This window comes from Ahaetulla prasina, chromosome 5, assembly GCF_028640845.1.
Source record: "Ahaetulla prasina isolate Xishuangbanna chromosome 5, ASM2864084v1, whole genome shotgun sequence".
In the NCBI taxonomy this organism is placed as follows: Eukaryota; Metazoa; Chordata; class Lepidosauria; order Squamata; family Colubridae; genus Ahaetulla; species Ahaetulla prasina.
In genome coordinates this window covers 24,698,401-24,725,903 of record NC_080543.1, presented here as the reverse complement: position 1 = coordinate 24,725,903, position 27,503 = coordinate 24,698,401, and the positions used below count along the sequence as shown (strand labels likewise).

The 27,503-nt window shown below is 36.0% G+C and overlaps 1 protein-coding gene across 4 annotated transcripts; it reads left to right on the top strand.

Annotated features, from left to right (window-relative positions):
• The first annotated feature begins 169 nt into the window (after positions 1-169).
• On the top strand, positions 170-27,445 carry CENPJ (centromere protein J). 4 transcript variants are annotated; one of them, XM_058186314.1, is made up of 17 exons: positions 170-274; positions 5,441-5,863; positions 6,282-6,405; positions 7,679-7,963; positions 10,898-11,036; positions 14,070-14,175; positions 14,324-15,872; positions 18,015-18,147; positions 18,804-18,969; positions 21,750-21,989; positions 22,745-22,844; positions 23,134-23,198; positions 23,732-23,836; positions 26,031-26,171; positions 26,258-26,342; positions 26,440-26,560; positions 27,121-27,445. In XM_058186314.1, exons 2-17 carry the CDS (start codon positions 5,441-5,443, stop codon positions 27,311-27,313), a joined length of 3,975 nt encoding a protein of 1,324 aa, XP_058042297.1. In that variant the 5' UTR covers positions 170-274; the 3' UTR covers positions 27,314-27,445. The 4 variants fall into 4 exon arrangements, with proteins under 4 accessions (XP_058042297.1, XP_058042296.1, XP_058042299.1 ...); XM_058186313.1 differs by having other exon boundaries at positions 23,134-23,237; XM_058186316.1 differs by lacking the exon at positions 7,679-7,963 and having other exon boundaries at positions 23,134-23,237.
• The last annotated feature ends 58 nt before the right edge of the window (positions 27,446-27,503 follow it).

The window sequence follows — 27,503 nt, the reverse complement described above, 5'->3', positions numbered from 1 at the left end:
CCCCTCCCTTTAACTGCCACTAAGTTCGGCCAAGGGCCATAACGTCAAGTAAGGTTTTCCGAAACGTCTTGGGAATCGTAGTCAGTTACGCCGCAGCCGGCCTGCTACGTAGAACGGTGACTTTCCCGGCAGCGAACTACGACACCCAGAACGCTCTGCGCTCCCTATTCTTCAGCCTGTGGCGCTGATCGCTTCGAAGGTGGCGGTAGGTTTGTACTGGAAAGGATTCGACTTGTCGGCGCTTTCTGCGGAAAGAGGTTGGACGTCGAGCGAGGTGAGTGAGGAGATTGAGAGGCCGTTGTAGTCTCTTTTTCTTCCGCTGCCTTTCATGAGATACATTCGTGTTCAGGAATTGGAGGGAAACGGTCTTGACGACGAATTCGCCCACTTTTATTTAGCTCTCTAGCCCATCTTTTAGGCCCGCTCTGGGCAATAAGCCCTGCCGTCATGTTTGTGTTTGCCTCCTGCCTGCCTTCTCTTTTCTCGTTCTCACACCAGAGGAGTAGAGGTTTTAATTAAGAAGTCAAAAAAAGCCCCCAAGGCTAGGTAAATGAATATATTGGCATCTTTGGCATAATCCCTGTGATTCTGGATCAGGGCACGGCAGTTCGGCACGGCTGGCTGCAATGGTGCCATCCAAATGTATGGGGAATAAGATCTCATCTGGAGAATTCTTGGAGATGGGACTCCATTGTCCTTGGAGACATCAGAGTTTAAAAGGTTTATGGTTTATTTGGGCGCATATCGAACTTCATGGGATGAGACTTGTACTTTATCTTTCTATGTTAAAAACATGCAAATAATCAGATGTATAATGATGATGTGTAATATAATATGAAGAAGAAGAAGAAGAAAAATGATGATGATGATGATAATAGAGGATAGGAAGGCCTGGAGGAACGTTGTCCATGGGGTCACGAAGGGTCAGACATGACTGTGCAACTAATAACAACAATAATGATGATGATGGAGTCAGAAATCCATTTTTTTTTTAAAAAAATCCTCTTTCTTTTTTTTTACTAGTTTGATATTTAATTTTTGTTAAATCTGCCCGGTTTATTTTTCCTTTCATTAACATGTACTGTGCGTATACGCACTATACAATTGACAATTATTATTAATAATTGTTAGCAAGGAGTCAGTTACACTGTAGATGAATACACCATTTGGGAGACTTGACAGAGTAGGTTAAGGATAGGTCGTGATGACGAATATCTAGTTGCTAGGAGTCAAACTTGATGTCAAACTAGGAGTCGACTTGATGGGACATAATAAAAAAAATAGTACAATAGTACTGTTTTTTACTGTTAAGTAATTAGTTTAAGATCAAAACATTATATAACAAATACTTTGATATGAGTTGTAGTGTTTTTTCAATACTTTACTCAACTTTAGATGAAAAAGGCAAATAATTTTATGCTTGTAACACTGACATCCTAAACTGTAAATAATGTTAATAGAATACTTTTTTCTTCTCTTTTCTCAATATTAGTCTTAAACTATCTAAATAGTACAATGTTAATTATCTTTAATTATGTAAACATCACTATTAAAGTGATACCTATCAATAAAGAAGATTTATAACAACATAATAAAAAGGGGGGAAAGACACTGCAAACTCTGGAGATTTATAAATAAAAAATATCAGAACCAACACAGAAAATATTTTTAGTTTATTGAAAGCTGCCTAAATCAGAATTTGGAAAAAGGTTCTGTTGAATTCTGTCAAGGTAATTGTGCAATGCAAAAACAGTAACTTCTGTCTTATACCAACAGGATAGCAATATGGATTACTTGTCTATAATGTGAGATTGTCATAGTTTCATGTTGTATTTATATGTTTTTGGTATATGTTTTATAGATTTTTCATAAATTATTATTTTTAATTTTAATCCAGTTAACTGAAAGATTGGGTGGCATTAAGATACTGTAAATAAATAAATTTGGTATCCAAATAAAAAACACAAATATAAATAGATTTTTAAAACACTGGTCACTTAATTATTGTATTATATTTCTATCAAATTATATTTCCATGAAAAGAGAAAACAGCCTAAATTAGTTCAGAATTGTCTTTCATTAGTCTGACCAAATATGGTCCAAGAAGCTGAAAAATAGTACATGAGTATTTATGTATTTGTTTAATTTTTGTGGTTTATATGATTCTGACTTACATACTTAAGTAATAGAACTAAAACTTACTTTAAAAAGTTATATAATCTAATTATCTCAAGTACTAGGTAACAACCAGTTCAAATGCAAACAGTTCTCCTGTTTGTATACAGTACATGAGATCTTGAAGATTCACTGAACCTTCAGGTTTATTGAAAAAGCAAGTTTGATTGGCTCAAACTCTCTTGGGTTTTTGAAAACTAATCTGACCTCTGTGGGATGTAATTTTAAAGAGAAAGGTAAGGACAGCGACTGAGAAGGCCTTATTTGATAGTCCTTTACAAATGACTTTTTCTAGCTGTAGAGGCCCAGAAAATACTCTGTCTTTCAATTTTAAAACATACAGCAAAGCTGCTGGGAATATGTGGTCCTGAAGATAGTCAAGTCTTATAGGTAAGAATCCTTGCCTCAAATTGCATCTATTATTAATACAATAGCATTAAATGGGTCAAACTGACTGGCACCCTTAGGTGTCCACACTGCTGCTTCTGGACCAGCTGAAGCTTTGAATTAGTCTTCAGGTGGACTCAATAGTCCAAATCAGAGTGCATGAGGGACACTGAGCAGGATGTCCTAATTTAAGAAAGGTCTGTGTAAGGTCCTTGCACAGTATCTGTTTTTTGAGCAAGAACTGTGGGTTACAAATCTACTTTTGCTAATGGCCTGTCCAGAATTAAGATGACCTTTGGTATCAGAAGGCTTTCATGCATAATGTAATTCTGCCTTAAGACTAAGTGTTTGTCCCTGTCCATATCCTATATATGGGGTTTATCATGAGTTCCATATCTCCTTGTGGGTGATCAGTGTACTGTATATGCTGTATGATATTTTCAATTACCGGTATACTAACCACCAGGAGGCACTACATGGCTGCTTTCATTCACATAGAAAAATTCTTATTAGCTTACAAATTATACCTGATTTTTGTCAGCAAATGATCTCTCTCAGTCCTTTCTTATAAATATAAAATAAGAGGAACAAATCTATTAACCCTGTGGCATCCATAATGGAAGGCCCTGGGACTTAACTACTCTTTTCTCCATTGGTACTTAGTGAAACATTCACTCAAGAGGAAGATGACCATAGTAAAACGGTCATTTCTAAGGCTCGTGGACTATCAAGAAGGGTATTTTATTTGTTTGTTTGTTTGTTTGATATAGCTGGTAACCTTTCAGGCAACTCTGGCCTGTACCCAATCAAACATCATTTTTAAAACTATAAAGCACAACCAGTTAAAACATGAAACATTAAAACAACAAAACCTGGTGCTAATCCATGTTAACATGCCATCATCTAGCCTTCTCCCAACGCTTGGGGAAAAGCCAGGTCTTTTCTTTTTCATTGTTTATTCTATTGATCTATTCCTTTACTACTGTTATCTTTAAAATTCTTTTCATTTCTTTGTTTTTAATTTTGTAAGCAGCCTACAGTAGCCCCATGGCGAGTTAGACAGCGAATAAATTTAATAAATAAATGGGTGGAGCCCTGCTGAACTTTGGGAACAAAGTGCTCTGCAATACCGGGGCTCCCTTGCTGGCATGCTTTCTAGCTTCCATTAGATGACAAGATTTGTGGGAAGGGACCAAGAGCATGAGGGGAAAGGTCCTGCAGAAGCCTTTATTCAAGCTATTCTCCTCTAAAAGCTGAAAGTAGCTTATGAAACAATTAAACTAAAGCATTAAAAGGCCTGGGTGAATGAATATATTTTAACTCCTCTTATAATAAATTAACATTTGCTTCAAATGCATTGTAATTTGTTCGATAGCATCAGCCAAGACACAGAAAAAGTACAATTGTGTGTTGATAATCAGCGTATCTATGATGGAGACAATTATTTGGAAATAAACATTCTCTAAATAGTTCAACCTTAGCAGTATAAGGATTTATATAACATCCTTCATCTTAATTTAAAAATTGCTGCATATGAACTAGTTGTCAAGGTTCCAAGTAATTCAATAAGAACTCTGAAACAGCCGAATTCCTCAAATAACATTTTATTAGGACATATCAAATTGGCACATTCCTGGTGGAAAACTGGCTCTAGGTTGCCGCTGGTTTTTCACCCAATTAAAAATAAAACTTTTGTCACTTCCCCACAGAGTGTCCAGTCTCCAGTCACTTGGTCCAATTAGCGTACAAACCAGTTGCTAAATGACCTCAGTCTCCACCTTTCGAACACCTGCACCAACATCCAGGATTCCCAGGGGAAAGAATTTTATAGGCTATAACACCCCAGCTATCTCTCTCTTCCCCTCCCTGACCCCTTCACTCTGTTTCAGGCTGAGTCAGCCCTGGAGCAGTGAGAAGAAAAACCTTCCTAGAGAAAACTACAAAAAGAAAATGCCCCCAGTTTGGCCAACTTCAGGGTTTGTTTGTTTGTTTGTTTGTTTACATTTATACCCCGCCCTTCTCCGAAGACTCAGGGCGGCTTACAATGTATAAGGCAATAGTCTCATTCTATTTGTATATTTTTTACAAAGTCAACTTATTGCCCCCCCAACAATCTGGGTCCTCATTTTACCTACCTTATAAAGGGTGGAAGACTGAGTCAACCTTGGGCCGGGCTCGAACCTGCAGTAATTGCAGGCTTTGTGTTCTAATAACAGGCTTCTGTATTGCCTGAGCTATCCCGGCCCCGGTTGACACTAGTCTTTTCCTATCTTTTTTCTCTAGTAGTTGTGGTAATGATCCAGATCCTTTAGCAAGCTTCTTTTGATTTTTTGTGGGGAGGGGTTATATAATGGAGCAGGTTACCTTGAATCCACATGCAGCTTTTAGATGAATCACCAGATCCCCATCCTACCTCAAGAATGATCAAGCATAACTTGCATAATTTCTTGCTGAATACTGACACAGCAAAGAATTTGCCCACAAACGTATCACCTTTGGGTTTCATGTGAGCTCTGGACACAGAAAAATAATATTATTTATTAGTATTATATCTGTCGGCCTGGGACTTGAAACATCTTGCCAGATTTCCCACTGATTTTGATTATTGGAAGCTGACTGGAAATTGCTTTTTCTAACCACTGTGGGATTTAGTTAAGGGTGACAATTGAGACTACAGGGATTGCCATCATGCTTTACATCCCCATCACTTGACGGAAATTCCAGTCCCAATTGCCATCATAAGTCGAGTGCTAACTGTTTGTGAAATATGTTTTTATTTTCTTTTTACAATTGTTCAGGAGCTGAAAGTGAGACATTGGCTTTCTCAAATTTCTCCAGCAATAAGATTATTTAAGGTTGGACTCTTTTATTTTTCCAGATGGCCACCTCCACAGATCTGAATTGGGAGGAAAACTTGATTTCGCACTGGATGTCTAACGCTGCCCGTGCTGGAGTCATACTAAATCCTGCTTTCCCTGGTTTGAAAACCACCAGAGCAATCAATACTGGAAGTGTCTCATCGGGTCATGGTGTTAATTTGGTACAGAGATCAAGTAGCATTTCTCCAAGTGAAGACACTATGCACAAAGAGCAAACGCTGGACCTTAAAAGTTCTTATGAGGAAAAAGTGGATTCCTTCAAGACACTTTTCTCAACTGCAGTTTCTAACAAGGAGCAAACATTAATGATTAAAGATGTCCCAGCTCAATGGATCACCCCTGAAACTAAGCCTGGTTCTGATCAATTAGATGATATGGATGAAGGATGCTGCACTGAATTACTCTTACAAAAGCTGGAGCAGGTAAAAAACACTAAGATGACTATGTATGTTTTTAGACAGATTAAAAATATTCTTCCTTGTGAAAACTGGGTACATAGCTCTGTCCTTTTGCCAAGGAAACTTTCATGAACCCATTTCTTTATGTGGTGGTATGGTTTCTCTATTCTTGCCAAATCTAAGGAGAAATGTTATAGTTTCACTTGAATTTCAGTCTGGTATTTATCAACCAGTAACAAATCCATATTTTCTTGCCTGTTTTAATGCAAAACTACTGTACGATTTGCAAGAGTCAGGTGGTACTTGTGCTTAGCCTTCAATGCTAGAAAATGCTTTTAAAGTATATTCTTAGCTTTCTGAAAACCGTTTCACTTAACTGTATTAGCTAATTAGTTTAATGCATAAGATCTAATAATAAATCTGCCTAATTATACTCAAAAAGCTCAAAGAACTGCAACACCACAAGAAGGAGCTTCTGAGAAGGCAGCAAATGGAGCAAATTCAGAGATTAATGGAAGAGCAACAAAACTTATTTTCTCTGGTTGCTGATCAGCAAGAACACACTGGTGAGTGCGTAGTGATCTAATTTTAGAATCTTTAGTAGACATTCATTTTACATGTACTTTTATATGTTTTGAGACAGCTAGTAATACCTACTTTTCTTGCTGCCCAGCTAATCACTAACCATCTAAATTGAGATATATGAATCTTGCTAAAGATTTTTAGAAGATGCATGTTGACACCTCTTTTTTTCAGACACCCTTATTAGTGTACAAAATATGTGACTTGATTCTCTTTTTACTATATAATTATAGTATATAACTGCTTAAGCATCCTATGGCACTTCTCCAAAACCTTGATTAGAGAGACATTTTGTGGCTGCTACTATTAAGACCTATAGCCTCCTATTTTAAACGTAACAAATTCTAAAAATTTGAACGTTCAGATTGTAATTCATGCATAAAATGCATGTTATTAAAACATACCTTTCTTATAAAAAGGTAGGTAGCCCTTGACTTATGACTTATGACCACAATTGGGAGCAGAATGTCTTTTGTAAGTCATGATTGTAACTTGGGTTTTGTAAGTCATGATTGTAACTTGGGTTGGACCTGATTTTATGAAAGTTTTTAAGAAAACCATGTTGTTAAGTGAATCACAAGACTGTTAAATGGTCACCCAACGGGTGTTTTTTTGTCAGCAAAAAAATTGCAAATTGTGATTATTACTTGATAGCAGGAAGGTGCAGCCTGTCATAAATGTTAGCCAATTGCAATCACGTAGCCGCAGGGTGGGTGCAACAGTTGTAAGTGCAAGTACAGGTCATAAGTCACTTTTTCCAAGGCCATTGTAACTTTACATGAACAGTCATTAGTCAAGGACTACCTGTAGGTCTTCTTTTTAAATAGGTGTGGAAAATTTGACACCCATTTACACACCAAGTAGGATGTAAAAACCGGAGACTTCTGAACTTTTGTAAATCCAAATAAATGACTGAGCTGTTTCAGAAATCTGAAATAAATATGATTCACATGATCCAATATTAGTTTTGACTATAGAAAAATGGTACATTTGTATTTTTGAAAATATTTTTAAAAATAAGGGTAAAAGACGTGTGAATGAAAACGCAAAAAATTCTCAGCCCAAGATTTTCAGATTTATTCTACCCTCTCTAATTATACAGTTAGTTCAAAATATGTATCTGTAAAATTGCAAAGTATTAAGTGTTTCAGGCTTTCCTTGATAATAAATAGCAGATGCAGAAAGGAATGGAAAAAGTGAATGTTCCAGTTTCCCACAAATCAATTTAGTATCTGCCATTTTGTATTTAAATGAAAGGCTCTCCTGCAACCAAAGACGATGGAACCCAGAACTATGCTGGATCGGTTTGTTCGTCTCCTGTCCCTTATTTTCCACTATGTCCCAGTAGAGGCAACACTGATTGGGACAGTACATCTCATGTTTCTCCTCCTGTGGACCAAAGAGATTATTTGCAAAATTTCAATAATAACCAAATATTGAAGAAAAATCGTTCTGCAGACCCTTTTTATAAGAAGCAATCTTTAGACATTTCTTTGAAAGAGAACAATGAATTGAAACTTGAAGACCAAAACACTATTTCAGGTAAAGCAAACCTGTATCCTAACTAAAAATACATATATGTCTAACACTGGCCAGTCTAGGGTTATTGATATAATATATGTAATTATACAGAAATTTGTTTACCATTGGAGATTATGGTTTTCTTTCTCACTGGAAGATACCAGTGTTCCCCTCGATCTTGCAAAAAAATGGAAATTTTTCTAGGTTTTGCATTGAGAGTTCAAATCAGTGAGAATCTTTTCTTTATTTTGGAGTCTTTACAAATTTTAGCATAAGGAAATAGCTTCCATATCTTTCTCTATATTGGTTGGAGATAGATGGAGAGATATGGTGAGTTTGGGGCCACAGAGGTGTTCAGATTTACAATAATAATTCATTTTAACTTTTTAAGGAAATTTATTCCAAATCCTTAGGAGGGTTTTCTAAAAACAGACAAACAAGGCTACTCATAATTATTGCAGGTTCGAGCCCGGCCCAAGGTTGACTCAGCCTTCCATCCTTTATAAGGTAGGTAAAATGAGGACCCAGATTGTTGGGGGGGCAATAAGTTGACTTTGTAAAAATATACAAATAGAATGAGACTATTGCCTTATACACTGTAAGCCGCCCTGAGTCTTCGGAGAAGGGCGGGGTATAAATGTAAACAAAAAAAAAAAAAATAATGTTATTTATTTTTATTGTTTTTTCAACCCAAATTCATTTACTCTCTCTACCTTGGTAATAATTTGGCCTGATTTTCTCATTAGTTGAATACATGAGAATTTATATAGAAGATTTGATCTTCTATCCTGCTTTCCACATCTTCACAGACATGTGTCTTAGGAAGTCAGTGGATCTTCTATTTTACATAAATGACAAATTGGTTTTCTTAAAAGAATGTCTGTAAAGTAATTCTATGTACTCAAAAGTTAATTTCTGACTTTCATAATGTAGATGAGAGAAACGGTCCAATTAAAAAATCCAGAGTTTTTACCATGAGACAGAATCTCATATACTTGTATATTTTTTTTCTTTTCATGGTCTTCATGTTACACTGTTAGATTGTAGGAGCAGACAATTTCCTTTGTTCTTATGTAAACCAAATTTAAAGTCCTTTAAAGAATATGGTGAAATTCAAAAAAACCTCTGAGGTTGTATATATATATATATATATATATAGGTCTTTGGTTGTTCGGGTTTTCTCGCGTGTAAAATTGGAAGTGTCTTGGCGACGTTTCGACGAAGTCTCATTCGTCATCTTCAGGCTTCAGCTTCGTGCTTCTGGGAGCAATGTGTGATCGCAGCTGTTTCTTCCTTTTAACTGCTAGTGGGGGTTTGAACTGATTGGGTGGGAGCTTGGCTGTGCTCTGATTGGATGGGGGTTTTTCTGTGCTCTGATTGGCTGGGGGTGTGTCCTGTGTTGGTGGGGGCTTGGTTGTGCCAAGACACTTCCAATTTTACACGGGAGAAAACCCGAACAACCAAAGACCTATATACAAACACCCGTGAAAACCTCAGAAAACAAATATATATATATATATATGTTCTCTGAGGATTTGGGAATATTGGAGAAAAAATAGTTCTGGATCCTTTTCCATTAATGCATATTAAGGCATTAATGGAAAAGGCACTTTCCCAAATGGCACTTTCCCAAAAAACCTTGCAGGACTATCCAGTAATGTGTGGAGACAATGATGTTATTCCAGAAGATATTTTAAAGCAGTAACTGTCATGCATAAACTTTAATTGGCTGCTAAGTGATGAAATGGGGGAAGATCTATTAAAATAAAATCTATAATAGGATAGAATCACGACCATTAACAGATTTGAAAATCTTACGTTAGAACCTTCAGAGTCTTCTAAAAGTCTAATATCCAAACTATATAAAATGCTATTAGTGATGCTCAGACATTTCTCAAAGAAACTTGTGAATCAGATTTAAGAATCAATATCACAGACACAGAAGAATTCTACATTATGTTCTAGATCAGCGGAAATCCAAGAACACTATTAATATTATTATATCTCAATAGAAGTTTTAAAAATAATCAGGAAAGGTTCAAATAATTTTTGGAAACTTAGTAGTACCTATATGTATGTGTGGTGGTCCTGTGAGGTAATACAGAGATTCTGTACAGAAATGATTAGAGGGATTAACAGCATGGGTATTGGAAAATTTAGTTTTGCTCCCAAGATATGTTTACTGTCTTTATTTAGTGAGATAACTCATACAATTGAAAATAACTGCTGAATATATGATGGTTGCTGCAAGTATGGCTATAGCATAATAGTGGAAAAATGTGGAGCCTCCGTTATTAGATTTTTTGTATTAAAAATGATGTATAAAAGCAGATGCTGGGATATACTAGAAAAGTTACATTGGATTTAATTTGGGAAAGTGTTACTCTTTTTGCAAAACCTAATAGTCCAAATTATTTTTGTTTACCCCGATTTATAGAAAATAATATTTTTAGAGTCTTGATTTCTTTTTTTCCCCCCTCTCTTTTGACATGTCAGATTCTTGAGGATTGTCTGGACAAGCCTGCACAATTTTCTTGCAAGGTTTTTCAGAACTGGCTTGACCAAGGTCATCCAATTGGCTATGTGCCTAAGACAGTTTCTAGCCTGATGGCTTAACTGCTACACTAAACTGGCTCTCAATTTGTTTTTCAATCTTTTAAATAAATTCTGTTATGATATTTTAAAATTTTAAATCCTGTCATTTACCCTCTGATATTGTTTCAATGAATATTTTATTATCTATTGCTAAGTCATATGTCCCTCACCTTGTTTCTGTGGTTAGATTTCTTTTCTGAGGAAAATAAAGTAAATTTTAACAAAAGCTAGAAGAGAGAAAAATCAAGATCTTGGCTAGAAGGGCAACCTCACTGCTTTCTTGACAAAGCTTGCACAAGAAATATTTGTGTGCATAAAAAGACAGTGGGGAATAGCTTTGCATGATTTTTACTTTTGAAGGCAGAACTAAACAATCTCCAGAACAAAGCCTACAAGGAAATATAGAAGGAGACAGTGATTCTGAAGATCAAAGGAACACAGAGGCCTCTAAAAATCTGACTGCAGGGAAGTGTTCAGAAGCTGTTAATGAAGAAGAAAGGTAAAAAATGTAAAAGTGCAGTATTACAAATGCTGACAAAAAGTGTATTATAAATGCTGACAAAAAATGTAAAAGCAATTAAGCTTAATAATTTTGATTATATTCATTTTAGTTGAAGCTGAAAGAATGGCAGTAACAAAATTATTTGCCTGGAAGAAATTCCAGTGGATCCATCTGCAGGAACCCCAAAGATGCTTTTCAAAAGGCAGTTGGACTTGCTTGGTTTTTTCGTTGAAAATGTTTCACTTCTCATCCAAGAAGCTTCTTCAGTTCTGGCTTAATGTTGAGGAATGGAAGGATTTATATTTCTTAGCAGTCATCTCGTCATTAGCAGTCTGAAGGTTGGTCATTAGTTCTCTGAGAATTGTTGACTACAACACAGTCCTTTCAGCAGTCCCAAGAAGGTCCATATACATTTGCCCTCTGATACAGGTGATCCTGAGGGTACAGATAAACCCCCAAATGGCTTCCACAAATCTCAGAGAGCTAACAACCAACCTTCAAAGTGCTAATGCTTATATTGGGGTTTTTAAATGGGCTTTTTAATCGTATTTAAAATTTTTAGGCCATATATTGAATTAGTTTTTTATACTGTTTTTTAACCTGTATTATATGTATTGTGGTTTTTATTGGCTGTGAACCGCCCTGAGTCCTTCGGGAGAAGGGCAGTATACAAATTAATAAATAAATAAAAAAAATACCGTATATACTCGAGTATAAGCCGAGTTTTTCAGCACATTTTTTGTGCTGAAAAACGTCCCCTCGGCTTATACTCGGGTCTATACGGCTTATACTCAATTTTTTTTTTTTTTTAAAGCCCCTCGGCTTATACTCGAGTATATACGGCTTATACTCGAGGTTTTTTTTTTCTTTTTTTCACATTTTACCGGACGGAAGCCCTGCCGGTGCAGTGAGAGGGCGGGGCGGGGGAGCCGCCAGCCTTCTCAGCTGAGGAGGAGGGTTTCCCAACGGGTAGGTGCCTCATTTCCCACCCTCGGCTTATACTCGAGTCCCCAGTTTACCCCAGTTTTTGGGGTAAAATTGGGGACCTCGGCTTATACTCGGATCGGCTTATATTCGAGTATATACGGTAAATAAATTACCAGATGACTACTAAGAATGTAAACCTTTCTATCCCCCCCCCCCCCGATTCAGCCAGAACTGAGAAAGCTTCTTGGATGAGAAGCAAAATATTTTCAAGGAAAAAAATAGGAAAGTCCAGTTGCCTTTTGAAAAGCAATTTTGGGACAACCACGATTCAGAATTTCCATAGACACCTGCAGGAATATAAAACTTTAAAAAAGCAGAATGTCAGAAGGATAATCTTATTAAAATTTAGCCTATAAAAATGTTGGGGAGAAATTGAATACTATTACTAAAAATCTCAGTACTACTATTTTGAATATTTCCTAGGGGACTCCAGAATCCTTCTATCCTTTTTGAATTTTCAAACTATCAATGTAGTAAATATCAGGGCAAAAATAGTCTCCAAATGCATTTTTTTCATTAAAATAGATAATACAATGGAAAAAAGAGAGCAAGAAGGATCTACCGTATTTTTTGGCATATAAAATGCACCCGGGTATAAGACGCACCTTAATTTTGGGGGAGGAAAACAAGAAAAAAAGAATTCTGCCTCTGCCTACCAGCATCAGGATCAGCGGCATCCTCACTTTCATTCAGATTTTGATAACAGGAGCGGCCTTCCTTTTGCAGAAAAGGAAGAGGAGGGCGCGCGGCTTTGCAAATTGTTTTGGAGAATTGAGGAAAAAAACGCCGGAAAACGCCATGCAGTGAGGCAACGATCTTTTTCCTCCCAATTTCCACAGTCTCACTTTCTCTTTCCTCGTGGCCAGATCTGTCTCCCAGGCCAGGAGCAGAAGCCGATTCTCCAATGCAATTTGCAGAGCCACGTGCCCTCCTCCTCCTTGGTGGCTAAAGGGGAAGAAGAAAACCCGGGGCATATTGAGAAGCTTAATGGCAGCTGAGGCAGACTGACTCAAAGCGAGCGCTCCTGCTGCGGCTGTAACTACGCTAGGTGCTCCCATGCTCAATGAGCTGGAGGGGAGGCCTGTCGGCTGTCCTAGAGCCAAGCGTTGTCACCGCATCTTCAAAAGGATTCGGGCGGCCTGGCTCGCAAAGAGCGCTCTTACCACGGCTATGTTGATACCGAAACAGCAGCCGCTTTCCACACATAGGATTTTCGGCCGACAACCTCCGAAGGGTGGGCGGGGCTACATTCGGCATATAAAACGCACCCAGATTTTCACCCTCTTTTTGTGGGTAAAAAGGTCCGTTTTATATGCCAAAAAATACGGTAAATATTATTAGTTATTGTTTAATATATTAATATACCACTTCTTATGCCTCAGAATTTCAAAGCAATTTACAATCAAAAGAGCAATAATGATGGCCTTGTACAACATAATTGATTCTCTGGATAAGTAACTCATTGTTTCAATAGGTAGTATATGGTCAAGGGCTCCACTCAGTACGACAGTTTGCAGTTGCAATCTCTAAACCAAGCATAAGGCATACGGTATCGATCTAAGTATGAAGTGGCCAGGACACGAACAATTGTAATTAGGCTGCATTTGTCCAGGAAAGAGCAGAGTTATTTTACCAATCAAAGTTGGTGTGTTAAATCTATTTCTGATGGAAAGGTTTAACTAATAGTACATCTGTAGTAGAGGGAAGTAATAGCATCATATGAATGAAAAAAGGTGAAAATGTATTAAAATGCAATAGCTTTGGGTACAGAATCCAATCTAGATTGGTCACTGGGACCAGAAGTTTCTTCCGAGCTTTCAGACTCCTACTGCAGCCCATTGTCAGGGAACTTCACATTCTATCCAGATAGGATCTTGCAACATTATCCTGGGACTTGTGTATTTGCCTTTATTCATGAGTATTGGGTGCATTAGGACAGTGTTACAGTGCTGCAGGATTTAACAATTTTAATTCTTTTAATCAACGAATTACAACAAGAAAAATATACAAAATTATAACTATGTTTTGATTCTCTTGAAACAGGCCTATTGCTGCTAGTATGCAAGAGAGAAAGCAAACATTTGAAGAATTTCTAGAAGAGCAGATACGGTTGGAAGAACAGAGGTTGAATGAAAAAGGAAATCTCAAGGTTAATAGTTACAGTATACAAAATGTGCCAGTTTCATAATGTGAGATTTTTTTTTCATATAGGTCTTGTACAGATTTTAGAAAATCTGGAATCTGAACAGATTATTTTGATATAATTTCTTACATATATATAAATTACTTTTTTTTAGGTTGCTGAAAAAGCAGCATTCCAGAAACCAATTTCAAAACAACCATTTTTAAAACGCGGTGAAGGCTTAAATAGATATGCCAAATATAAAGTAGTGAAACAAAAAGAAAGTAAGACAATTCTACAGCCTGATCCCTTAGAAATTAAAAATGCAATTAAAGCAGACAAACTTCAGCTTCATCGGAAAACTGCCTCTTCAAATAAAACTTCTGACAACTTTGTGCCTAAACATGTAAATCAGAATATTAAAACAAAAAAGAATGTGTTTTTTTCTGCTCGAAAGACAACAAGACTCAGAAATTGCACTGTAAAAGGTATTTCTTCATCTGCAAAACAGAACACTAATGAAATGAAACCGGAAGTACTGAGAAATTCTCTAAGATCAGAAGTAAATGGAGAAAAAGAAAAGAATGAAGAAAATGTAAAGCCACTTGCAAAGCTGCATGAAATTGATGTCAAATTACCAGCAGGAAAAGAAGCACCGTCAGAAGAAACTGAATTTTTTATAAATCCATGTGAAAGAAACCAAGAGCTGTCTTTTGAACTTTCTTTCCAAAAGAAGTTGGGAAATTGGGAAGCCGAAAAAGAAAAAGAAAAAAAGGAATTGGATGAATTTTTGTTTTTAGAGCAGGCTGCTGATGAAGTATCTTTTGCCAGTAACTCTTCACTCATAATAAGGATCTTGGATCAAGGCCAGAAAATTTCCTCAGGGCATAGACTGTCTTCTACTCCTATTAAATCAAGGTTGCAGGAGCAGCAGATGAATGTGCTAAATGTCGCAGCTGCAGCCAGCCTAAATGGAAAAAATTGGATTTCCCAAGCATCTAACCACGAAAGGCACAAGGATAATTCCCAGGTACCAGAACCATTCATGGTTCATAGAAGTTCAGCTGACTATGAAACACTTCAAACTTCTTCCTCGGCTGAATTTCAAGATTCTAAAAACATTGAATTAGATGAAGATAAATCTGATGAAAGCAGTGAGATGACTTCTGAAAGTGAAGAAGAATTTGAGATTACCATAAAACCTGCAAGTGAGGGAGCTGATAAGATCACTTTGAAAAACCAAAGTGACTGTCCTGAATTTTCAGAGTGCAAAGAACAAATGGAGAGCACAGAGAGCGCTAAGAGTCCTGATTCAGTGGGAAAGGACGGTGGCCAGTCTAATGAGCTATGTAGAAATACGGCATATCCAAGCGTGTTCTGTAGTGACAGAAATAAATTTGAATTTGATGATGAAATCTCATGGACTGACTTTGAGAATAGCAATCTCTGTACACACATTCCAGATGGAGATATGTTTTCTAAAGTACCTCTGACTCCTGATTGTTCTAAGACACCTTTTCCTGATAAAGTAATAAAGAGGAAGATTGCCATGGTGAAAAAAGGAGATGGTTTGCTGAAACAAAATATGACTGTTAATGAGGAAGCTGAGCCTCCTACATCAGATTTGATGCTAAAACTCTTTCCTTCCCTAAAACCTAAACCGAAGGTAGATGCACAATCAAGACATGAGAGCAAATCAAACATGACTCAGGAAGAATCAAGTGGTAAGGGAGCGAGAAAACTCAGTTACTGTATGTAAGAATGAGCCCTATTATCATTTTATACAGAATAGCCTATACATGCATTTTTTTTTTATATGGCAAGTAGCACTGTAAACCACGGTAAGAGCCAGAAATTACCAAATGCGTATATAAAGCATCATGGTTTTCAAATTGTGCAGCACTTTTATGTAAGACATATAGAGGCTTTAGGGATCTATTTGATGTGTATTTTGCAGTCTGTCACAAATGGTTTTAATTAAAACTAGACAACCTGTGACCCCTTAAGTCAGTGTTGGCAAACCTTTTCGGCACCAAGCGCCGAAACGGTAGGGCACGCAGGGGAACACCGCACACCGGGAAGCTGAGCTTCCGGTTTCCAGAATGCACCGGGCTCCTGGTCTTCTGGTTTCTGGCATGCATGCGCATGCGAAGACCATTTCTGAATGTATCCCAACTTTTACAGTGAAGGTAGAACATTTGAAGTTTTCTCATTGAGCAATCTGCTAAGGACATAACTGAAAGCATGACCTAAGGCCGTGATGGCGAATCTATGGCATAGAATCTATCTATGCTGGAAATGGCACACAGAGCCATCTCTCCGAGCACACCAGCTGTTGCCCATTGCCCTTTGGGTTCCGGCGCATGTGTGCGTGTGCGCTGCACACTTCTGGGTTCCGGTGCTGCTGCATGCGCAAAGACCAGCTGGCCACTGCGCATGCGCACACCGGAACCCAGAAGAGCAATGGGTGACGGCTGCAGTGCTTGGAGAGATGGCTTGCATGCCACTTCCGGCACACGGGCCATAGGTTTGCCATCACAGCCTTAGGTCATCCTTTCAGTTATTTCCTTAGCAGATTGCTCAATGAGAAAACTTCAAATGTTCTACCTTCACTGTAAAAGCTGGGGTATCTGCCTTGAAAATAGCTCATGATGAACCGTATAGTGCAGTCAAAGATCAGCACAGTAAATGTATTATGACATTTTCTGTTATGTCACAAACTATTTCATGGTAATATGTCATAATATGTTTTATGAAATCTGCCCAATTTCAATTCCATGGAAGCCATGGTTCCTGGACTTCGGACACACTGTAATTCAGCTCATTAGTATCCTGGTACAAAAAGTGATATATCACTTTGTCCAGTTAAAAGAATAGAATAGAACTCTTTATTGGCCAAGCGTGATCGGATATATAAATAATTTGTCTTTGGTGCATAAACTCTCAGTGTACATACAAGCAACAAGTGATAAATGATAAGGTTATGGGAATTTTAGTAGTAAATAGATATTTGTGTCTGTCCTTTATGGCTTCGGGACCAAATTCTCAATGGTGCAGAAAAATTCCAGATTGAAATGTATCATTATGATTATTGTCTCTTATGTGTTGAGTGTCATTAGTTTTTGAACAAGTTGTTGATTTGTGAATGACATGATTTGTTGGAAGCATTTTATATTTTCATGTTATTTTCTATAAGAGGTCAATTCTTAGACTCAGAGAGAGAAGCAGTTACCAATATAAATAGCAAACAAAAGTGGTATACAAAGAAGAGAAAATTGAGAGGGAAGAGAACAACTGTCTTCCGATATCTGAATTATGGTTACATTGTTCAGACTTATTTCGTCTCTCCAGAAGGTAAGAGTAGAATTAATGAGATGGATCTTGAAAAGGCCAGTTCCACATTGGACATTAGGAGAAACATATCAGTAGTAGCTGTCAATCAGTGGAATAGGTCAGGGGTCTGCAAACTTGGCTCTTTTAAGACTTGTGGACTGAAACTCTGGGAGTTGAAGTCCACAAGTCTTAAAAGAGCCAAGTTTGCAGACCCCTGGAATAGGTTATTGCAAAGCCCCTCTTCACTGGAGATTTTCAGAGGCTGGATAATGATCTAGTGAAGCTGAGGTAGTGAGTCCTGCAGTGCATAGGGGCATGGACTTGATGACCTGTTAGAACCTCTTCCAACTTTACAGTTCTGTGAATTTTAATAGCTACAACTAGAGAATGGTTTTTAAATAATTTTTTTTAAAAAACTCCACTTACCTCATAAAATCCTCAGCAAAGCCCTAGGTATTGATCCCATTTTAAGATGAGATGAGTAGATGAGATTTGATACATATTTAAATGTTGTATAATTTGTTCCCATTTAGGGGAGAGTGTGCGTTCACAGCTCTTGAAAGAGAAGCTTGTTGAATTGGAAATGGAAATTGAAAGGTTCAGGACTGAAAATGCATCCCTATCAAAACTTAGAGAAGAGCATGAAACTGCCCTGGAAAATATAAAGTAATCCAAGTTCTGTCTCTACAGACTAAATGATCTAAATGATGTTTCTCCCTATAGTCTTTCCTTCCTTTATTCCATCTCTATGCAGAGATTATTCAATTATGCTTCTTTTGTACAAGAGACTTTGGGCTCCCCCATTTACTCCAAATACATTAACAGGAAGGGCTGTTTTTTTATTTGATGTCCTGAAGCACTATATGTCAAAATTCAGTCATTGTTTCCATATCTTGTCAAAGTATGTAACTTTTTCTAGATTTAAAAATAATACAATTAATAATATAATTAATGTATGAATTTAATATTCAAATGTTATAAGGGCCTTTTTCAAAAAAAATGAAAAGTAATTGATCATACATTAGTATCCAATGATCAGCTAAGAATTTTTACTTTGAACAATTGTTGATTTAGCAGGGAGAATTACAAATATAAATTCTATTTTGTTTATTTTTCCACCAACAATCTATGGACAGATTTTTGAAAATATCTCAAGCCTACTATTATAAATTAATGAAAAGGATTTTCTAAAAATTTTTGAGGAGTTCAGCTTCAGTGCACATCCTTTTTAAAAAAATATGGACCAATGTTTCCAAGATACATTGTGATATCTGATTTTTGTGTGATAAATACTTTGTAATTTTTGTTTTATAAACTTTCAGGAAAGAAAAATCTGACTTTGAACACCATAAAACACAAGAGCTTGCTCAAATAGAAGAACTTAAAAAAGAAGAAGCAAGAAAATTGCAGAAAGAACGCAAAGTTTTTGAGAAGTATGCACAGGCAGCTAGAGCCATTCCAGATAAAAAAGAACGTGATGAAATTCAGGTATGAATGCAACATAACTGATCAATCTAATAATGGGTGCTTCAGCCTAACCACAGAAATTAAAGCATCAGATAAAGTTTGGGGGAGAAGTGACATTTTTTTCACAAGAAGAACAAATATGACCATAATACCAAAGAGATTCATTTTTTTACATCATGGTGACCAGAACACTGCATCGAGAGTTGAAAAGATTTCTCTCATTTCTCTGTTCTTAACTTTTTCCTGTGAAACAAGTAGTTTGCTAATGAAAAGAATAGGCAATGTGGTTTGCACTAGATTCAGTTATACTCCTATATGTTCTATTCCAACTGGTGGTTTTAGGAGAAAACATTTATCTATCTTTCTATTTCCTACCTTTATTTTTTTTTATAAATAACTCAATGGGGCAAATACATTTAACCCACCTTTCTCCTTTTATTTTCCCTACAACAAAAACCCAGTGAAATGGGTTGGGCTAAGAGAATAACTGGCCCAAAGTCATCTAGCTGGCCCTCATGGTTAAGGCAGGACTTGAACTCACAATCTCCTGCATTGTAGCCTGGTGCCTTAACCTCTAGACCAAACTGTCTTGTTCAATAAGCTTGGCTATGAAACTACTGCTATGTAATGTTGAACTGTTTCTTCTTAGCCTTTAGAAACAGAGTACATCCTAATTACAGCTAAAATCCCTGCATTCAATAATTATCACAATCATGGATGGTTGTGGGACCTTCCTCTCAGCCATGCTACTGTGCATTTCTCCAGTCCTTGAATCAACAGAGAAGCAGGTGGCATAACTTGTCCTGTTCTGATAGCTCTCCTTTAATCTGCCTCAGTAATGAGGGCTGCAAGTAGTTCTGACAATAGAATAGAATAGAATAGAATTCTTTATTGGCCAAGTGTGATTGGACACACAAGGAATTTGTCTTTGGTGCATATGCTCTCAGTGTACATAAAAAGAAAAGACACATTCATCAAGAATCATAAGGTACAACACTTAATGATAGTCATAGGGTACAAATAAACAATCAAATCATATTAGGAAACTATAAATTGTAAGGATACAAGCAACAAAGTTACAGTCATACAGTCATAAGTGGAAAGAGATGGGTGATAGGAACAATGTTACTACAGAAAAATTTAAGGATAGTAATTGGCCAATTCTCCCATCTTTATTTCTTCTTCTGGCCAGTGTCACTAACTGGCAGAAAAAAACCACTAGCAGTTATATCAAACCGTGGTGTGAGAGGCTTCATTCGTATGGATGTGTACCTAAAAGGATGGCACATTTCAAGTTGCCTAGAGGAAGAGTTGCTGGTATAGGGACATTAATAACAACCAGTCAGATTGGTTTACCAGTTTTCTGAAAAACAGGCAGTGTCAAAATATACACCAGATAACAGTTTGCCTGGGCTGTCCAGAGAGCCCTCATTTCATCCTGAATCTGCTGCCCGTAGAGCTGTTTGGACATCAGTTTGTGTTCTTTTCACTTGGGCCAAAGGGGAAAATTGGCACTGACTTTCATCCAGCTCCCATTTCACAATGAAGGCTGGAAAGGAGCAGTAACATTGGCAATGAGTTAGCCATACCTCATGGAGGTATTTCAGGGCACGTGCAAAACAGTATGTTGCCCCACCTTCAGTAACAAAACAGTACAGTTCAGCAAAAAGAACCATTTTATGTAGATGGAAGAAACAACCATATTTTGGATGTTAAAGAATGGATTCCAGATATGTGTTACCATTTTTTGAAATGTTTATAGTCTAAAAATGAAAAGATGAAGAAGTGTGTTTCTGTAGACTCTAGATTTAACAAATTGAATTAATTTTTACATTATTACAAAGGTCTTATTGTTTCAATTATGTTCAACTTATTTTAATCCCTGTAAAAATCCTTTGTAGTGTTTACTGAATGATCACACACATACACACACACATATATAATATTACTGAAATATAACAGAATAATGAAACTTAGGAAGCTTGGCCAGACTGAATCTCTTGTTTGCAAAAATAGGTAAAAACCGACTAGGCATTACTTAGGGGAGAATCAATAGCATATCTCTGGTAATTTTTTTTTTTTCAAAACAGGTGTGTTGATCTTGAAAAAGATCCTTGAACCCATTTAATACCAGAAAACTGGCATGCCCACAAATATTAAGGAGGGCATATAAATAGTACTTTGTGAAGACATGATGCAGATAGATACCCTGCAGAAACCAGTGTCCACAAATTAAATGACCATGGCAGGCAGTTCTTGGTGTTGGAGCTGAGGAGCTCTGCTAACAGCAGCTGGCTAACAGGAAGTTGGCAAATGCCACTCCCTGGTTGTCTTATCACTGAGACGGCAACTGAAGCATTATAAGTTGTTTCAACACCAGCACTTGCCTTGGGAGATGGAAGACAGTGGTTTAGCATCAAACAGCAAAGTAAAAATTACCACTTTTAAAGATTGCTTCAATTTGTTGCTTATAGAAGTGATTGTATCTCTTGCACAATTATGCTTTCCAGTTTATTCCCCAGTTGAAGTGCTCTTCTAGTCCAATAGGCCTTGCTGTGAGCGCCTCCCAATATATCCTTTCTGCAATTTTCTCTCTTCATTCTCACAATCTGTGGAGGGGGGGGGAAATCCATTTATGTGTTAAAAGTGAGGAACACGGATTAATGAAAAGCAAGCACAAAAGTATAAAAATGAGTCTTGGGGAAACGTACATTAATCGTATCTGAAATGGATAAATGTAATTCTAATATCGTTTTGATTTTCTGCTGCGGAAAGATGTTCATCTGTCTTTTTTTCTTAAGTCTTTGAAGCAACAAATAGCAACGTTGCAGGAAGATGTAAAAAAGAGAGAAACAAAATGGTCAGCAACTCATACTCGGCTGAGGGATCAGATTGAAGCCTTAACGAAGGAGAATACACAACTGAGAGAAGAAATCAAAATTATGGAAAGATTCCGTTTGGAGGCCTGGAAGAGAAAAGAAGCCCCCACAAAGAAAAAGAAAAATAGTAATTCTGGTTACTCAGACAAGCATGAATCTACAGTGAGTTTCTTTTTTTTGGAAAAAAAATGTTTTCAGAAAACTAGAGACAGAAAATTTTTTCACTGCTTCAAAAGCAGCTCCCATGGCATGCAACGTTTTCCAGACCTGAAAGAATTTATTTGGAGTTCCACTGCATGTATCAACTTACAGAAAAAAGTATTCAGGACTCCAGTAGTGTGTCATCTCTTATATATTACCCATCCTCTGGAATAGCATTTTCCTAGAGAGTTGCAGGCTCTCATCCTATAAATGTACCACAAGTCTTTAAAAATATGGCTTTGCTTCCAGGATATTTGTTCAGCCTCTAATGATCTGTATTGCTACACATTGCCAGGTTTTGGGAGATTTTTTAAAAATCCAATGTTGTTTTTGTTGTAGTACAATATAAACTGCCTTTCAGTGTTCTGTGTAAACAGCTAGAAATATTAGCAGTTTTGGTGATCACCTTGACCGTGGAGAAGCATGCAGGAAGAGCAGAACTGAAGCACAGAAATACAGAACAGAAATTGCAGCTTTTTAAAATAATTTCTAAAGTTTTTATTATTGTATATTTCTATAAAATTTAATTCCTTGATTGCTTTTGTGAAGTATATAAATTAATATCTGTATACTTATTATATTAATATTTGCCATATTTTGTTGGTTTGTGAATTTAAAAAAATATGTAATTTGTTTCTTGAGAAATCTTAACTTTTGGAATAATAGACATTTGAAGAAGAAATCTGCCTCCCCCCCCTTTTTTTTTGTCTTTCTAGCATTTGCCGGCAGCATTGCCAAAGTCTCACAGTGGGTGTTCAATGAATCAAGTAGAAAAGAGCAGTAAAATAAATGTCAAAAGTGATTTGCCATCAGAAGGTAAACTGTTTGATTAAAAATTTGATATAGTAGCCAGAAGTGGCAGTTTATTATCCCTTCATAATGTGTTAGAATGGATTTATGTTTGGCTGTATGAGTGTATGAAGCTGCAAGGTGTTTTCTTTCCTTGGCTAAAACAATCTTTTTTTAAAAAATATTTGATTTTAAATATGTTCAGCCATATCAATCATCAGTGTTTACTATTGTTCTGTGCAAGTGGATTAATGTCATTGATAAGATTTTGCAAGGTTTATATTCTTATTTATTAATGAATCTGTATTTGAAATAGGAAGCTTGTCACCAAAATGTGAACCAGCAAAACCAGCAAAATATGGAGCCGATTTGGACAAAAAGGTAATAACACCTGAAGATTCCTTCAAAATATTTATGGCAGTAAGTTCATTTTTGTTGAAAGCGGGCATATTTGATACCTAAAATTGACCATAGAATGACTATTACAACTATGGCAGTTATCATTTAATGGTTTAAACAAAATATATCTTTATTCCCATTATATGCATCTTTTAACCATGATGAAATTTGTAAAAGGTGTTAAGAGAAATATTGGATGGATACTTACATGATGAATAAAGATGTACTTTAGAAAACCCTAGTTTTTTATTCTTAGAATATGAATAGGCAGAATCTCAGATGCAAGAAATTCTTCTGAGGTTTGATTTTCATTATATGGAACCCTGTTTTCTTTGGAAAATGAGGTCTCTTTGAAAGCACAATTTTCTTGAGTGTCAATTTCTATAGCTCCATGAAATGCAGAATTGCTTATCAATCTAAAGAACATTCTCAATATCATGAGGTATAATCTGTACAAAATCCACAGCAATATAGTTTGTCTCTTTAGGAAGTTACTATTACTTTTGCCATTTTAGAATTTTCCTGCTGATGGAACTATCGAATCATCATTAGCAGTAACTTTTGATTCTTCAGAAAGCGAAGAAGAAGTTGAGAGAGAAGCCAGTCATCCTGATGGAAAAGTAAGTTCCTCTCTCATTTGCTATAACAGGATGCACCGCTAAGGAGCAATGGGAAGAACAGTGGGAACATTTCCTTGTTCTGTATTTGGACCTATAAAGAATGCTAATCTTGTAGGTCTTTTAGATCCAGTCTAAAAGTGTGCTACATTATCTTGAATTTTTGAAATTCAAACTGAGAAAGGACACAAAGCAGGTTTTTATATTGGTTCAAAGTGTACTAGTTTGTTTATATGTTCTACTCAGTCTTGAAAATTTTCACAACATGAAATTTAAGTTTGAGCTATCTTGAACAGAATAAAACAAATTGCCATTTCCCCAATCTTTGAAGCTATTCCCATACAATGCCAAGTACATGGAACCTGCTCATATTTGGCCCTAATATAATTTTACAATGAACAGATGCAGGACTGAATGTTGAACATTTGCAATTTAGCTCATTGTTGTTCTTAAGATATAGAATAGAATAGAATAGAATAGAATAGAATAGAATAGAATAGAATAGAATAGAATAGAATAGAATAGAATTTTTTATTGGCCAAGTGTGATTGGACACACAAGGAATTTGTCTTGGTTCATATGCTCTCAATGTACATAAAAGAAAAGATATATTCGTCAAGAATTATAAAGTACAACATTTAATGATAGTCACAAAGAAGCAATCAGGAAATAATATCAATATAACTCATAAGGATACATAAATCATAAGGATTGAAATGTGTAAGCACTTATGTTTTTGCTATATATCCATGACAGGGGTAATATATAAGGTGGGCTACATTCTACTTGGAAAATATTATGAATCTTTTCATGTGTTCAGAAATACTGAAAATTAAAAGGGTCAAAAAAGGTAACCCAAGATGTGATCTGCTCTCCACACAAGCCCTAAAACTAGATAAAGAGAACCCAATTAAACAACTGAATCAAAAACGTTATACTTGTATACTTTATTGTAAACCCCCTTGATCCTGTGGAATAGGCAGCATCCAAATACCTACAATAAACAAGTAAATGTGAAGATTTATAAGTATGTTCCATTTCAAGAGATGACATATATTATAATATATATATATATAATAATAATTATAATTAATATTATTATAATTAATATTATATTATTAAATATTATTAATATAATAAATTTATTATTAATTATATATTATATATATATATATTATATATTATATATATTATATATTATATATAATATAAATTTTATATTATAAATTTATAATTTATAATTATTATAAAAATAATAATAAATATTATTAAATATATTATTAAATATTATAATTATTATAATAATATATATATTATAATAATATAAAAATAATAGATTTCCTATTTCAAGAATGGCCACAACTGCCAAACCAGCTTTAGGCTATTCTTGCCATAGCCATCATTTCTTGTTTGAGCAGCTGCCATGAGTACAGAAGCACTCCCAAATTCCATACTTCAGGGAGGAGACCATCTCATCTAGGAAGAGTCTGTGCAGATGGGAACTTCATCTTGCTTCTTATACTTCATCACCTCCTTCACTCTTTCCTATTGCAGTTCTACAGGATTTGGTTCAAAATTTGCACTGTATCTCCAGTTTGGAGATATATAGCTAGTTATCATAAGCAAACTGATATCTCAACCCCAAATCTATGGACAAGATCTCTCAACAAATTCACGTCATTGAAGAAAAGAGAGCTTGGGGACCTTGACACCGATACATCCATTTCCTCCATTAGTATCAACTGGAATTGCCTACTCAGGAAAGAGCAGAACCATTGTAAAACAGTACTCTTGATTCGTAATCCTCATAGATGGTCCAAAAGTGCACCAGAATTGCTTTGAGTGCTGCCAAGAGATCTAGGAAGATAAAGATACAAACACCACACCCATCCATCTTCCACTGTAGATGATCCACGAGACCAACCAGTGCTGTTTTTGACTCATGGCCTAGGAGTGAACCCAGACTGGACGGGTCAGGATAGTAATACTTTATGTTGCAAATCTTATCTGTGATTTTTTTGGAATTAGGGCGGAAACCTGATCCTAATCAGATTACCTTCTTTGTTTTTAAATGTTGGGATTATTCAGTAGTTTGAATATTGTGTGACTTTAGAAAAGTAAAGCTATACGGCGCTTCATTTAAACTTTCCCAGATTAGAATTATTAGTAGTGAAACTTTTTACTTGTTTCCTTTTAGGTTGAAAAAGTGTTAAAAAATGGTTGCCATCTTATTATCTTCCCTAATGGCACAAGGAAAGAAGTAAGCTGCGATGGAAAGACTACAACTGTAACCTTTTTTAATGGGGATGTAAAACAAGTTCTGGACGATCAGAGAGTTGTATGTATCTATCAATTATATGGCAGTCTTACATAATCAGAACTATGCACTAGCATTAACATTAACTTTAAAACTTTTCTCAACAGATATACTATTATGCTGATGCAAAAACTACACATACCACCTATCCTACAGGTTTAGAGGTTCTCCATTTCTCAAATGGACAGATAGGTAAGCTGAGGGAGTGCTTGCATGCAGTTATCACAAATGCCATTTGTTTTGTACATACAATGTAAAAGAAATCTGATGTATGAATATATTATTGCAGAAAAGCATTTTCCAGATGGAAAAAAAGAAATTATATTCCCTGATCAAACCATTAAGAATGTATTTACAGATGGGCGAGAAGTAAACATTTTTCCTGATGGCACTATTATCCACATGCAACAGTAAGGTTTTTACCCTGATAAAATGTAATTTTAGAGAAAGTTTGATCTAAATTCAATTGCAAGCATATGTGTGGGGGGGGGGGGTAATCACTAAGTCTGGTTTTGGGAGCAACCCAGGGTAGGTGCTGGGTGGGAAAAATAATCAATCAAATTCTACTGGTAGTCTTTCAGATGCCCATTTGTTTTGAGTCCATGGCCATTTGTCCATATTGAAGAGTAAAAAGGGTGAGGAAGAGTTACGGGCCAGAACTACTACTTATTCTAAATTTATCCTCCCAAAAAATGAGGCTGATTTCTAGTCATTACAACTGAGCATAATAGACACATAATTGGCAAAATGAGAAAAGGGAAAAGCAAAATATACAGCAGGAAGATTATCAATACCAGAAACATAGAGTATTTGAGGTATGGACATTTTATAGAAAATTATCTTATGTAACAATTGAACTCAAACAGTAACTGGGCTAAAATCATATTCTTTTTTTTTCCAGTTCCTAATTTTTATTTTCTGCAGAATTTAATAAGACAAGTTATTGGTATTTTTTTGTATTTTAATTCAGAGATGGAAGTAAGATTATAGAGTTTAGCAATGGTCAGCAAGAAGTGCATACTGCTGATTTCAAAAGACGTGAGTATCCTGATGGCACAATCAAAACCGTTTATGCTGATGGACATCAAGAGACTCAGTATGCATCTGGTAGACTAAGAGTTAAAAATAAGAATGGTGATGTTATCATGGACACTCATCCCTGAATGTTTATGTTTTGCTGTATCTTAATATTTATCAACATTTCTTTGTTACATTTTCTAGATGTTGTCTTGTTTGCATAAAAATCTAAAAGATCTGTTTGTACACATGCAATAAACTTAATAAATTATTTTTAAAACTCGTATGTCTAATGCTGTACACTACATTAGAAACAAAACCCACTTCTCTTTTTTA